At 33.7% G+C, this 15,871-nt stretch overlaps 1 protein-coding gene across 1 annotated transcript in view; it reads left to right on the top strand.

The window, feature by feature from the left end:
• The window catches only part of LOC145688041 (dynamin-binding protein-like), a 108,874-nt gene that overhangs the window by 64,980 nt on the left and 28,023 nt on the right, over window positions 1–15,871 (top strand). Inside the window, exons 13-14 of the mRNA XM_081761739.1 lie at window positions 6,079–6,228; window positions 7,680–7,785. Of these exons, the coding sequence (XP_081617865.1) occupies window positions 6,079–6,228; window positions 7,680–7,785 (256 nt within the window). The remainder of the gene's footprint in view (window positions 1–6,078; window positions 6,229–7,679; window positions 7,786–15,871) is intronic.

The raw sequence follows: 15,871 nt of genomic DNA, 5'->3' as shown, positions 1-15,871 counted from the left end.
TGTCATTTTTATTAAAAAGGTGAGATTAATGGTATTTAAATATCGAAGCTAATATTTTCATGCCAAAGAAATACTACCACTTCGGATTTTTATCTCAGCAAACGAACCAGGTTTACGACTATCTTTTTGATAAGTCGTTGTAAAAATTTTGGTGCCTTCACACCGGGATTAGTTATAAAAATTTTGGTTTACCTCACCCGGGACTTTGTAAATTCAATTCCCGAAGAAGAGTAAGGTTGAATTTACTTTTATACTACAGTTAATGAATACGAACTTAACCATATTGCGAAGTGGTAAAGTAATCATTAGAAAAATGGACAACGAAACAATGCAGCAGGAATCAAATACTAGTGACAAAGGTGAAACTAGTGTAACACCAGGATTGACATCGGAGGATCGAATCTTGTTAGCTTTACAGCGACAAATGATGCAGATGTCTACCGAGATAAAGCAGACCATGGAACAGAAGTTCAACGAAGCTAACAAACAAAATGAAGAATTAAAGCAGACCATGGAACAGAAGTTCAACGAATCTAACACGACCATGGAACAGAAGTTCAACGAAGCTAACAAACAAAATGAAGAATTAAGTAGACGAATGGAACAGAAGTTTGACGAAGCTAACAAGACCATGGAACAGAAGTTCAACGAATCTAACAAGACCATGGAACAGAAGTTCAACGAATCTAACAAGACCATGGAACAGAAGATAGAACTGAGGTTTGACGAAGCTAACAAGCAATATGAAGAATTAAGTAGACGGATAGAACGGATAGAACAGAAATCAGATGAAACGAAACAGACAATTGTCCAGGTGGTGAACGACATATCCTCACAGTTCGAGGAAAAGTTAAAAAGGATATCTGATGATTGTCAAGAAAAGCACAATCACCAAAACCAAGAAATTAGTGCTGTAAAAAAAGATTTAGAAGTAATAGAATCTTCCATTAAACAGCAAAAGATCCAGGTCAGCAACAATTCTAATAACATACGTGTAAATACACAGTTGTTAGCTACTATTCAGGAAGAGATTAGAACGTTACAGGCTAAAGACAACATTTACCGTAATAACTTGGGTAGTGATCGCTTTGAGTTGCCCCACTCACCAGAGATGAACTCGCCTTCGCCGGGGTCTGATGAGGATATTATGCTTGAAGAAAGTTGTCCGAAGAGTACTGATGAGCGAAACGTAGATGGTGCGACGACACAGCACGTCATGGATAGGAACTATCACTCAACAAGAACAAGGAATGAGAAAAAGAAGGTAAAATTAAGTGTTAAGATGAGTGAAATTCGAGCTATGAGCAAATTCAGTGGTAAGTGTAATGAAAATGACTTTTTGCTGGCAAATAGAGATGCCACCCTTAGAGATCAACACTTCAATCCTCGATTGCATAAATCTGTTGTAGAGTTTGTTGTAAATGTCTACAACGAATTAAAGGTCGTTAATCCTTTGCAATCGGAATCGAGAATAATAGCATCGATTCGAAATTTGCTTCCATTTAAATTGCAACAGATCTTATTTTCCACACAGTGTATGAGTTTCAGCCATTTATTGATGCTTGTCCAATGCTACGAAACTCAATACCATGCCATGAATCCACAATCAGGAATGGGTAAAAATAAGAATAATTCAGATCATTTGGTGCCAGTTCGGAATTTAGATATCCGAAGTGTGAATGATATGAAACCTAACCTAAGCCGAGTATACTCTAGCAATCCAAATGAGCAAAATAAGCAAAGTTATGTAGGGAATCCGCCTAACCTAACTAATCATGGTAATTATGATGTCAGATCACTCAACAGCAGTAGATATAAAAACAATCGAAGTACCGAGAGAAATTCCAGAAATGCAGCGAACTATGTGGATAGACGTAATTGGAGATCAAGAGATGGCACTTCATATCAAAATCAAAATTACGATGAAAGACATGTACAACATAATGTAGAACCTAATCATGATTGTGCGGTACAATGCACTTTATTAGATTCATATGCGAGTACGAATGTAACATGATTACCGTCAATGAAATTAGGTTAAACCCATATTAGTTATAGATTCTTGTGAATTTTCATTTTAAAGTTTATGTGTTAATATCAATAATGAAAACGATTCTTAAAAATACTTGAAATGCTTAAATAGAGTTTTAGGTAGACTGGAAAATTAATTTTCAAATGATTTTTATTCTTTCTTGTTAATGTGAAGAATCATAATTCGATTCATAAATGATTAAAAGCAAAGATTATTTATATTAGATTGAGTTGTGTTGAAAACTTAATTGTCAAAGATTATGTTAAGTAGAAGATCTGTTCTATAAAACTAATTATTCAACGACTACCTTGAATGAAATTCTTCTTTATTATAACATCTTAGTGCTACGATGTATACCTTTAAATGCAACATCTAACTTATTTATTATATAAGGCGCTCTAACTATTTGTAACCCACGTTTGTCCTTTATGATTTTTGAAATCGCACCCGTCGACGACTAATTAAATGAGCGACGATATTTTTAATAAGAAAATGTAATAATAATATAATGGATAATAATGAAATAAATATAATTAATGTAATTAAAGATAAATCTATATATATAAAAGAGAACGTACAAATCCTTTGTCCGCTCATCACGCTAATACGGCTGAACCAATTTCTTTTATTTTTGGGGGGTTATTAGGATTTGGACCCTAGATGGTTTTTATCATATCACTTTAATTTTCAATTACCAGTGTCTTGAGATAATTGACCATTCAGGTGTCCATTACGTACAAATCCTTTGTTAGTTCATCATAGGTATAAAAATAAACGTATTTATATGCAACCCGCATGACCGTGTCACTCGGCGGGTTAACATAAATGACAGGCGTTATAATGGTTTTTATCATATCACTTGAAAGCGAAAAAGTAAAAATTATCTAAGTAACAAAGTTTATTGCGTTCGGGGGTGACCGCAGCGAAGCGGGGCGGGTTAACATAAATGACAGGCGATATAATGTTAACATTTACTGCAATCTTCTATGGTTTTTATCATATCACTTGAAAGCGAAAAAGTAAAAATTATCTAAGTAACAAAGTTTATTGCGTTCCGGGGTGACCGCAGCGAAGCGGGGTGAACGCTGCTAGTATTTGATGAAATGTAAGATTTGTTTAATGTATATGTGAAATGTAATGAATAGATATACAAGGTGCGATCAAAATATGATGGACATATGTAATGTAAGAACACTAATGTAAACGGACCAGTGGTTCTTGAAGATAAAAGCCAAGCCAACTCATGACTTTTATATTCAGTCCCTTTGTCGAGCGACATTTTTATATAACAAAATACTTTAGTTTGAGTAATATTTACCTGTACCTTGGGCAGAAAGTACTCATACATGTGCACTATACTTAGTAGAATGTTCATTTCATATTAACAAAAGAAGAATGTTTTTAATATATGTAAGTGATTATTATGGGATAGTTGTTGATATGGACATGTTTTATGGTTACCTAGTCAGTGAGTTTGTGTACTTAACAGTTTTAAGAAAAGGATATTATAAGTTATATCAAATAATAAACCAGTTTAGCACCGTTTATAGACGTTGTCATTTTTATTAAAAAGGTGAGATTAATGGTATTTAAATATCGAAGCTAATATTTTCATGCCAAAGAAATACTACCACTTCGGATTTTTATCTCAGCAAACGAACCAGGTTTACGACTATCTTTTTGATAAGTCGTTGTAATTTCCACAGTGGAAGAATAGTATTGGTGTATGTTAGCAGAAAGCAAATTAAACATATTCCTGCAGACTGGAATGTAGCAACCAAGCAATATGGACACAGATGTACAAGTTAACGTGGGTTCCAACTCACATATACTTTCACCGAAGAGGCAAACTTCCAGTAGGTTTCCCGTGCTAATGGTGGAGGCACTAACCATTGAACCGTGAAGTTGCTTTGGAACTTCAGATTTATTTTTGAGTTGTCTAATAAGTTGTGACGTATCATCTTGGTGTGATCAATTGGAGCAATATCCACAAGTCTCTGTATTAGTTGAGAGCATCACTGAAACAAATATATATACGACCGCAGTCTCTTCTTAGAACGGAGCTCCCTAATGCCTATATGTTCAGCGCAGCGCCTCTAATACGGAAGACCGAGGTTCAATGTGCGGTAGGAGTTCATGTAGTTCGGATCCCATCAGGTTTGGCTGGGTTTTGGTTTAAACCGGCTGTTTTTTTACTAGTTTTAACCAAAAACGAAAACTGTTCGTAAAATCTTGATGAACACATATTTGTAGTTTATAACGTTTCACTCCCGTATATTATTCGTATTATATTCAGACCTAAATTCCCCATTCATTACTCAAAGAGATTATACTACAAAAGCAACTTTTTATTATTATTATTATTATTATTATTATTATGCAACTGCAATCAAAGAAAAATTCTACATATTGTTTCGTTTTAATAATGTTTACTATTGATAAAATACATCCAAATGCCGTGCTTTTTTGGGAGGGGGGTCATACAAACCCCACGAGAGCTATTTATTGAAATCAGAAGCATCTTTGGTATCTATTTACATATAAATGGATCAGAGCCAAAATGGACTCAAATAATTCCTATCTTTATTCACTTTGCTTACTGATACCAGTGATATGCAAATTAAGTCGTATTTCTTTAACGTGGGCTAATAAAAGTTGTAGTCAACTAACTTGGACTAAATTATTTCTTCCGTACTCTGCAGTATTTTGAAATTGTCCTTATGTAATTCTGTATAATGGTTTCATTTGTGCAAGTGTTTATCTTTTTGTCCTTCTGAAATGACTCTTGACAATTATGTTAACAAGTATGTAAAGATCAGTACATCGTATTTTTGTCAGGAGTCCTTGGTGAGTGAGTCGGCAGACGTATCGCATTTGTGACCAATTAGTCTCGGTTTCGAGTTCAAATGGAGTACAATTTCTCTTGGATGTAAGTCGAGAAGCTGTTTGGATTCCGCTTTAAGCTTATGTGACCCCTTCCAGCATAACCCTATTGTTGCATAATAACACCAAGGCGAAACGAACTTATTTCTGTCCAGATGTAATATAAATACGTAGAGCAAATCATTTAAACCAAAACAAAAAACGGGTTTAAACCAAAAAAACGTTTTTTTTTTTTTTGTTTTTTTCAATAAAAAACATGGTTTTTGCCAAGCCTGGATCACATGTTAAGCTGGAGGTCCACGTTTTATATAGTCTCGCTGCTGAAAGGGATGGTAAGCTAATCCAACCAACCAGTTTTCGTAGAACGATCACATGTTTAACATCTGTATAATTGTATACTATTCCGTTAGGTGCTACAAAATTGAAATGATTTTGATCGCTGGTGCCTTTATGATCGCTTCCTGCAGAGAGATACAGTTTGATGAGGAAACAAGCAAATTAATGAGTGAAAACATGTTAAGATTTTAAGTTTCATAAATGCTTCAAACGTGGAAAGATTTGAATATGTTTAATTTTTGGATTTTCATGTGTAAAATTTGTTAAGTGTTTCGGATTATTTTTCTTAGCTTGTTGTCTTTTAATCAAATATTAAAAAGATCATGTAATGTGCGTAAGAATAGAAACATTGATCTTCATATGGCCTATTTAAAAGAGGATGAATGATTTTCACTGATATTGCTTTCCTTAGTTTTTACTTATTCGACAGGCATTTCAAGGCATATATGTCGCGAATATATTTTAATTTTGTACACATAGTTAATCACCATCGTTACAAATATAAACTCAACTCAACTTTAAATCCTTTTTTCCTCAGAACATATTCCAATTATATGCACCCTTATTAGGACAGTGTCCTCAACTAATGTATCAGAGATGCTGTTTTCCCTGTTTAGTGAATCCAATGCTTAGGAATACTCAACTCCATCTACTACTAAAAGTGACCTAACTCAATAAGTATAAGTTTCTCAAAAACTAAAATAAACATACATGTCTTTGTTATAGCTTTCAGTGTACTATTATAAATATGATTTTATGAAATAAATTTTTGTTTCATATTTTTGTTACTACTTTGAACTCAGTCGTGCTGTTTTTATATATTTCAGTATGAGGGCAAGCAAGAAATTCAAAATGTATTTCAAAAAGGACTTGAAACACTCAGGTATCAAATAGCTTGTTTTGATATGAGTTCAATTCTCATAAAACCTGTGCAAAGGATATTGAAATACCCGCTTATTCTAAACGAATTAATTAAGGTAAGTACTTGCGAGTTGAACAATTATTTTAATATATACCAATATATATTAATAATGTTCGTAATATAGATATTTAGAGAAAGTGATGTTTTGTCAGTATTATGTGTAAAATAAATCATTTTGCCTGCAATACAACTCTTTCACAGGCTTCTGCTTATTCTGCAAATACCAAAGCAAATACGTATTTGGAAGAATTCCTTTTTATGTACTATTCGACTTATCTCTCTGGAATCAAACTTACAGATAGAGATTGATCATTTATTGAAACTTACCAGTATGAACAGGTGTTCAAGCCCATTATTAATTAATTGGTATGACGAAGTTAAAAACAATTTACGTTCCGATAGACTTGAAATCAACACGAATGACATAAATGGGTAGGGTTGCCAATTTTTCCCAGATTGATACCTGATTTGATTAGGATTTATACACAATATGGTTTCCTTACGGCGTGGAAACCCTTCAAAACTCTAGAAAAGAACATTACCCAATTTAAGAGTTATTACACGGATCCCAATGAGAAATTGGGTATCTATGAAATAAAGTGCAGTTGCCATAAGAGTTACATAGGCAAACCTTTAAAAAAAAACTCTAGGTGCGTGTCTAGGAACGTATTAAAGGTGCCATTACAAACGGAAAGTGCCATTTGAAGTCTATGGAAACATTAAAATAAACTGAACACAAGATAGAAGATTCAAAATTTTATAAGAGCCCGAAAATGAAGTAGATTGGTATTTGAAAAGTTGTTTATTCATTGAAAGAAAACAAAATTAAATTTAGACAAGAAAAAATTAAGTGATGAATAGGAGTCATTAATTATAAAATTCACACAGCATTGGCGTAACAACAAAAGTACCAACATGAGTTGGCAACCTTTCACTAAAGAACAAAAATTATTATTCCTGTTTTTATCTTCTATGACCAAGACTACAGGAGAGTCTAAAGCTCGGAAGTGCAAGTAGTATTTACTAATTGAATAAATTTGTAAATAGAATGATATTCATAAGATTATTTTAAAATGTATGTGATTCCAACATGCCAACAATTTAAAATTGACTCATGTAAGAAATTAATGCACGAGTTTGCATTCATAATCTTAAACATGAAACGAAGAAATACTTGGAAAATAACAAAACTCCGGTTACACATATTATAGCTATGATCCTAATTTTGAAAGAATAAACTCGAGCAGTGCAGTGAAAAAGGAATTATCGAAATCTTTTCATATAACTATTGAATATTTGTAGTTATGTGCGTCTTAGAAAACACTATTTTATTTATTTATTTATTTATTTATTCATATTTTCATGTCAGTTCAACTGATTTCCTTTAATTTCTGCAGGCAGTGAACGGACTACCAACTGAAATAACTTCAAAATTATGTCATGTATTGTGTCCTGTGTTCTATCTAAATCATTTATAATGGCATTAAACTTTCCTTGTATTTGTAGTTTACCGATGATACGCATAAAGATAAACCAGAGTTGAGGAATGCTGTGAGAAGAATGACAGAAGTAGCTTCGTATATTAACGAATATAAACGTAGAAGAGAAATAGGTAGGTACCAAGAAAATGAGTTAAGATCTTTTTAGTTTATATTTGCATCTATAGATAACTATAATCTTACGATTTGAATGGCTTAATACGGAATATATCTGTTAAATTGGAAGGCAGTTATGCATTTCTGAATCACTTAGCTCAAGAAATTTCAACAATTAGTTTAAGAACAACCACGTGTTTGTCGCTAGGGTAGACGTAGTTCCGACAGTCGCTAGCAGATGGCGTTGGAGCAGGCTCAGGACCGCGAAGGTCTGTCATGCCAGTGGTTTAGTTTAGTTGAGTTTTTAGTTTAAGAAAGAGAAATAGAAACCTATTTTTTTTTTAAAAATGGTTAAACATTTCGAGCTAATTATCACGTATGCAAATTAATGACCATATACACAAAAAATCATATTTTTTATTGTCTCCCACAAAAATATATATATATATATATATATATATATATATATATATATATATTTTTAAAGGCAAACTTAAGGCAACCGTTAAGCGTGCGAAATATTGATTTTGCTTTTAGCAGTAATAATTAAACATCATCATCATTTATTATTATTTTGATGTAGCAGTATAATCATTGTTTCAATTGTTTTTGGTCATTGTAAGATCATTTTGTTGTCTTTGAAAAGTATTAACAACACTGAATTACTAAATATTTTTAGTAGAGCAACAACTAGTGCTCCAAATGCGTTACTTTTTCGCTCATATTACTGTTTGGCAAGAGCGCGCTTTAATAGCGTTATATGCTATAATTGACTGCTTGTAACATTGTCGTGTTCACCGTATTCATACTAATGTTGTAAAAAGCGAAAGTTTTGAGTTGGTTTGTTCGAGGGAATATCCGAAAATACTCAGCTGATATTGATAATTCATTTAACACTACAAACTACATTTCATCCTGGCGGTTATAGGCTTTCTATTATGAGTTTTTTTTTTTTTTTTCGTAGGAGTTCAGCACTAGCGTGATGAGTGTAGTAAAGTGTGAAATAAACCGATTAACTGATTATTAGATGGCTTTTATTCGTTTGGTTCTTCAACTGTGGGACGCTAAACTAAAATCGCATTTCGTTTCGTCTGAATTTTTCCTTATCGCTGACTTACCGTTTAATTGTCCGTATATAACTGTTTATGTAAGTAACTAAAGACAACAACCCTGATGATGTTACATTTTGAAATAATACAAGCAGAGCGACTTTAACAAAGCTCGTTAAAGAGAAATTTCAGTTTTGGGAACGGGCGATTTTCTATAACATGAAACATAATTGCGGTCCATTTTAAAATTCCACCCCATTGCATACGTCAAACTGCTGTACTACTATGAGCAAAATAAATGACACGTCTCTTTATTTTGAAGTTTTTTGAAAATATCTCCGTTTTCTTTATATGTTCGAAATTTCGGAAGGTTTCCCCAGCAGGACAGGTTAATAACAAACCCGTTTTTAATATTTGTGTTAGATATTAGCTTAAAATAAAGAAATTAGAAGCAAAAAACATTAAATCGACAGAAATCTCGAGAATTACCAACTCTGCTAAAGTGGGAAATTTTCAAGAACGCGAGGGAATTCTGCAGTTCAACACGAAGCAGCGACATCTATGTCATTGAGAGAAGCGTGGATTAGATCTACAAACGAAAATTTTAACGAAATATTTCTAGTATGTCTTATTATATGCATTATCAGCGAACTCCAAATATATGAATCTATGCTAAGTATTAACGTATAGATAGTGCAAATAGTGGAAATTACCTATGGAAAAAGACGAATTGTTAGCCCAATCGTAATGAAAAATCGTCTTTACTGTAGAACAGGTTCAGCTTACGTAAGAAAGCAAATAGCTCAGTTAGATAAAGCAACGAGTTTGTATACCGAAGGTAGACGGTTCGAATCCCGTGGAAGTACTGTTGTCATTTTTATCACTAAGGTTATTTTATTTATTTTTTATTTGGGAAAGAATCAAAATGTAACATATGTGTAAAACTCATGACGATACCAAAAAAAAAAAAAAAAAAAAAAGTTTGGATATTTTGATAACAGATTTCCCTATTAAATGTTTAATTTTCTCTATAAATATTTGTCTTAAATTGAAATTGTTTTGAATTTACTACATAAGCAAAGTTGTCCGAAGGAGGAGAGCTCAAGTAATAGATATTCTACGTAAAAGCAACCTATTGTAGAATGATGATGCTTCTTACCTTCAGCACATAATCTTAACGTTAGAGAGTCAGAGAGAGAAAAATCCTGTTTTTCCTCCCCTATGACCACTCATCTTAAAGCTCTATCTATAATGATTCGTGTCACATAATTTCGGCTCTCCAAAGACATTCATATTTAATATTATTATTATTATTATTATTATTATTATTATTATTATTATTATTATTATTATTATTATTATTATTATTCCTGAATATGAGCCAGAGCCCACTCTGAAAAATTGCATCTGGCGTTCTGAGTGAAAGTTCTATGGGACTATTAGAAAAATATATTCCCGTTTCCACGCTGATGGTAGAATTTCTTAAACAGTTATTGAATTACGTTCGAAAGCTAGGCGTAAATAGCGCCCCCGCAACAATGTGGCGTGGGGACCGCACAAGCTGCAAGGCCAAAAAATATACAGAAAGTACGCCGGGGCGGAGCAGGCCAAATTTTCACACGGGCCAAGTGACTTTTTGGCACCCTTCCCCTAGTAGTAGCCTATATTTTACATTTTATCATAGTGTTTTTAATAGTTTAAACCAGGAGCGTCATTTCAGATTTTGCTTTGGGGGGGGGGGGGCAAGACCTCTTGATATAAGTAAAATTTCGCGTTTTTCACTGATTTACTACTATTCTAATGATAAAATCTATATACATCTCAAACTCAGGGGGGGCAAATGCCACTCCCTGCCCTCCCTAAATGACGCCCCTGTTTTAAACCCATTTTCAAAAAGAAATCCATTACCTAGGAAAACTTCACAAAGAATATGGCCCGCTATAAACAATACCAACTCCACCCCCTCTGGTCTAGTGGCTAGCACGCCTGCCCTCTGTGGTACCGGGTCCAATTCCCGGTGGATTACTGTTGAACGATAAAAGTGGTTCGGATTCCACTATAATTAGTATCCACATCTCCCTTGCCCATTAAGGCATAACCGTGGAACGCTAAACTCAAGCAAACAAACAAACAATACTTAATTCCCGGCACTCTTTATTCTACATGCCATCTCTCAATTTTTCGATACAGCCCCCTTAGTACTATGAAACTCTCTTCTTCCATAGTGAAATGCAAAAAGATCATATAATTGCCACTACTTTACAAGAATATAAACCAAAAACGTCAGTAGAAAGCACATTGTAAAATTTACTTTTTGAGGCTCGTTTTGGTGCCCCTCTTTCTCTGGCACCCCGGGCAGTCGCCCGGCCCTTAGTCCGCCCTTGAAAGTACGGACGCATAACTAAGGACTGCGGAGGAGAGGTTAACCTTCATGTTATGCCACTGGTTTGACGTGTTTGAAATGTTCAGTAAGTGATCGGTTAGTGAAATAATTTCGACGGTTACTGATGTTTAAAGTTTAGGTAAGACAAAGCTACCTAATCAAATACATTTGATATCGCGATGTCACAATTTGATTTTTCCTCACATAAAAAAGATAAAAACAATAGTAATAAAAACCCTTACTCGTACTGGGCTCCTAACTAACTAACAACCTAATTCTTACAGACTAGTTGCTCTGACCAACTGAGTTTCGATTTCTTACGCGAAAGAAGTCTGTTATATTAAGAGGCATGCTTTTCATTATCAAAACTGTTCGAAGTAATACGAACATGGCTTAAGAACAGAGACGGAACTGAATTACCACTCGATTGACCTTGAGGGAAATCACCAAAGCGTAGCTATAAACGTAAGTTCCAGCATGCTTTTCTCTGGAGTTGTGTTCAGTATTCCTATCTGCCAGTCATGCTTGTTCGTAGGAGTAATATGTTACAAACCTAACCTTTCGATAGAGCACAATGACAGAGAATTAGAGGAAAGAAACTCTTGCCATTGTGAACGTGGGATACCACACTGTGCAATAAAACTGACGCGTCTCCTTGAAGTGATATTTCATCGAAAATAACTCGTTTTCCTTTATATAGTCTATCCGAAGTTTTTGAGGGTTTCAAAATGAGGAAATGTTACTGACAAACAAGAACGCATTTAGGGGTGGGTCTAGGGGGTCCGGACCCCCTCTGAAACCGCAACTTTTCTGTAAATTTAGCCTAATTTTGGGGATTATCTTTTAAAATTTTATTATAATTTATCCTAATATTGAAGTCGGACCCCTCCCGAAATAAATTACTGCATACGTGTCTCTGACAATTTTCAATATATTCGTTAAATAATAAAGTAAAATAACTAAATTAGGAGCTAAAAGCTTTAACACGGGCTAACTTTTGTCTACTGCCAATATTGCTAGAAGGGATATTAATAGCAAAAACTGCTAGTCAATGCTAAACCTTGGAACGTCATCCCGGACAAGTCTATTATTGAGAACTACATATGAAACATGTTATTAAAACTTATCCAGCTTTTATCTGGCATGAAATTATTATATACACCAAAATTCACTCTCCTAAAATGTGTATCTAAACAATGTACGAAGCAATGAAAATTTTTTATCGAAATATTTGGGCAGGAAACTCTAACAGCCAGCCATTTTATTTAAATCGTAATAAACCCTGTAACCGTACGTTAACGTGAGGACAAAGCTTGGTCCATTGGTAAATTGTTTGAAGAATAAAAACTCAATGTTCGTAGGTTCGAATCTATCCAGTCACCACAACATTTTATTCTTATGTGTAACGATGAAATAAGAAAAAAATGTATAACCGTTAAGTCAAAACTTCAACCAAGTCTGAAGAGAACAATACTAAAATAGTAACACAATGACGTCAACCAAAAATTATTTCATGTAGCGTTGCGACGAAATTACAGCTGTTAACAATTGCAGAAATAAAAACAGACTGATAGCTGTAATGCAATCTAGACTTCTGAATGCATTTACTTCCTGAAAACTTCCGTCTCGTCATTGGTATGCCGTTAATCATTGTAAAACCTTTCAATTGGAAGTGAAATGACACAAACTAAAACAGTTTTAAATCAATAAATAATGTCTATGTGCAAAAGTAGGTGTCTTTTATCTGTAGTTCTGAGTTCCTTTTACTTTGAAGTGACAAATGAGAGAAGAAAGTATGGTGTTCGAAAAAAAAAAAATCAAATTTGAGATTTCAACTAATTTACACGTATTATAGCCCCTAACACCGAAAAAGTTATTTTTCGATACATGTCTATCTGTTCGTCCGTCCGTTCGCTACACTTTTCTGTGCACTCGCCTAGAGGCCATACCGTTCAACTTATCTGCACCAAATTTTAGTTTAAGATTTTCATAGTATTTCCTATAGTTTTTTTTTATTTCCTTCCTACTCCCAAAACAAGGGTAGTTTCCTGTACGATGAAAATAGAAAAAAGATATTTTCTCATAACTGGCTCTAACGATCTTGTTTTCTTTCTTTTTTTATAAATCAATATTTAATTAGCAACCCTATTTTGTGGTATAAGGCATTTATCTGAGAAAAATCTACAAGGGGTAGTTTATACTAAGGGGGTGAATTTTTTCTCAGTGATTTTCTCAAAATGGACTCAAATGTTTTCGTTCATATTTCATAAATAAAGATTTCATTAATAACTTATCAATATGGCATAACTCGTTTGTCCTAAAAAAATGCGAGGGGTAGTTTATTCTTGGTGGAGTGTTGTCTGGGCGATTTTCTCAAAAACGACTCAAAAGAGTTTATTCATATTTCAAAAATAAATATTTCGTTAATAACCGAACAATATGGCAAAACTCATTTGTCCTGAAAAAATATGCGAGGGGTAGTTTACTCTTGAGGGTGTTTTTCCTCCACGGTTTTCTCAAAAATGAGTCAAGCAATTTTGTTCGTACTCAGAAATAAATATTTCATTAAAAACCTAGTAATATGGAATAACTCGCTTACCCTGAAAGAATCCTCAAGAGATAGTTTATTCGGGGAGTTATTTTTCCCTCACGATTTTCTCAAAAATTACTCGGACAATTTTATTGATAATTCATAAATAAGTATTTCATTAATAACCCTATATTTTAGTATAAGTCATTTCTATGAAAAACAATTACAACGGATAGTTTATTTTTGAGGTCAAGGTTATTTCCCCGACAATTTTCTCGAACGACAGGCGAGTTTGTTCAAATTTCGCAAATAAATATTTCATTAATAACCAAAAGTATATCTTAACTCATTGTTCGAAACAATTCACAAGAGGTAGGTTACTCTTGACGTGTTCTTTTTGAACGACTTTCCCAAAGTGACTCATTTGATTTTTTTCATATTTCATAAACAATGATTGCATTAATTGGTCAATTATATGTCTAATGAAAATGTGCTCAAAGTGTGAGTTAGTTTTGTAGTGTGGATTTTCTTCAATCGAAGTTTTTTATTCGATAATCTGACATTCGATGTATTTGAATAATACGATAACTTTATTCGTATTATCCAAATACACACTTCAGTAACAACTGCGGCCTAACACAGTTAAGAAATTGAATTGAAAAAGTTTAGTGCAGTGGCCCTGTAATTGAATATTTTTTGAGAAACTCCCTAGCTTTTTGTGGTAAACTTAGGCTTTTCTTTTTCGAGCGACAAAAGAGAGAAGAAAATATAGTGATTGTGAAAATAATATCAAATTCAGATTTCAACGGATTTACATGTTTCATGGCGTCTACATACCGAAAATGTGACTTTTCGACACCCGTCCTTCCGGTCCGTCCGTTCGGCACACTTTTATATGCACTCGCCTAGAGGCCATACCGTTCAACTTATCTACACCAAATTTTAAACTTAGGGTTTACTTAGTATTCTTACAGGAGCTTTTCCATTTTTTCCTACCACCTAAAATAAGTGTGGTTTACAAACAGCCGAAAATCGAAAAACGCTATTTTCTCAAAAATGGTTTTAACAATTTTGTTTATTTTTCATTAATCAATATTTAATTAACAACCCTATATTGCAGCATCAGATATTTCTCTTAGAAAAATTTACAAGGGGTAGTTTATTCTTGGAGGTGACTTTTTCTCGACGATTTTCTCAGAAAAGACCCTGGCGAATTTTGTACACACTTCATAAATAAATATTTGACCTTACAACATGGTATAAGTCAATTGACCTGAAAAATATATGAGTAGTAGTTTATTCTTGGACTTGAATTTATTCTCAGTGAGTTTCTCAAACACGACCAGTTGGCAACCCTGTATCTCGACAACGAAGCTGAATTCGAAAACTGCAAGAGGACCATTTGTCTCCTTTTGATGTCACGAATCACCTCCCGAAGTTTGTGGACATCTTTCAGGTTCACCCTTAATGAAGCTTCTTTTCGAAAAGTTAACTATTAACTTTAGGCATTGTTTATCTTTTTTTAAATCACAAATGTCGTTATTAATTTTAAGGCAGAGAACTACTTCTGAGAGAATAGATCTTGAAAGATAATATTAAAACTTAGACTTTTGTTTTCGAGACATTCCAGACAAGACGAGACATTTTACAAGCTATCTCGTGTCCAAAACATTTGCCTCGTATTATCTTGGATGTCACAAAGCGCGTCTTGTCTCTATCTCGAGACATGTCTTATCTCGTGCGCATTCGTTAACACTTGGAAAGGATTATCTTTCTACTCAAAGCATTATTTTTATAATGGTTGCATATTTATGATAATTGCTGTCCACATAAATTACAGTCCTTTCAGTTGAATTAATTTTTATTATTATTATTATTGAAATTGCAATATCTAGTTTAACGTTGGTCGATTGTGCACCTACGCTAAGGGAGAATGATGATGAATGAAATGGTGAAATGAAGAAAGTGGGAGGAAAATGGAAAATCTCAAGAAAACACATACCCATGCACACGGTATTTGTCCACCTCAAATTTCACTTGGCGCGAAGTGGAATCGAGCCACGGACCCCATGCACCAAAGGTGAATGCTCTATTATTATTATTATTATTATTATTATTATTATTATTATTATTATTATTAT

This window comes from Thermobia domestica, chromosome 6 (genome assembly GCF_964235325.1).
Source record: "Thermobia domestica chromosome 6, izTheDome1.hap1.1, whole genome shotgun sequence".
Classification (NCBI taxonomy): domain Eukaryota; kingdom Metazoa; phylum Arthropoda; class Insecta; order Zygentoma; family Lepismatidae; genus Thermobia; species Thermobia domestica.
Note: the sequence above shows the minus strand (reverse complement) of the source record. Positions and strands in the feature narration are given on the sequence as shown.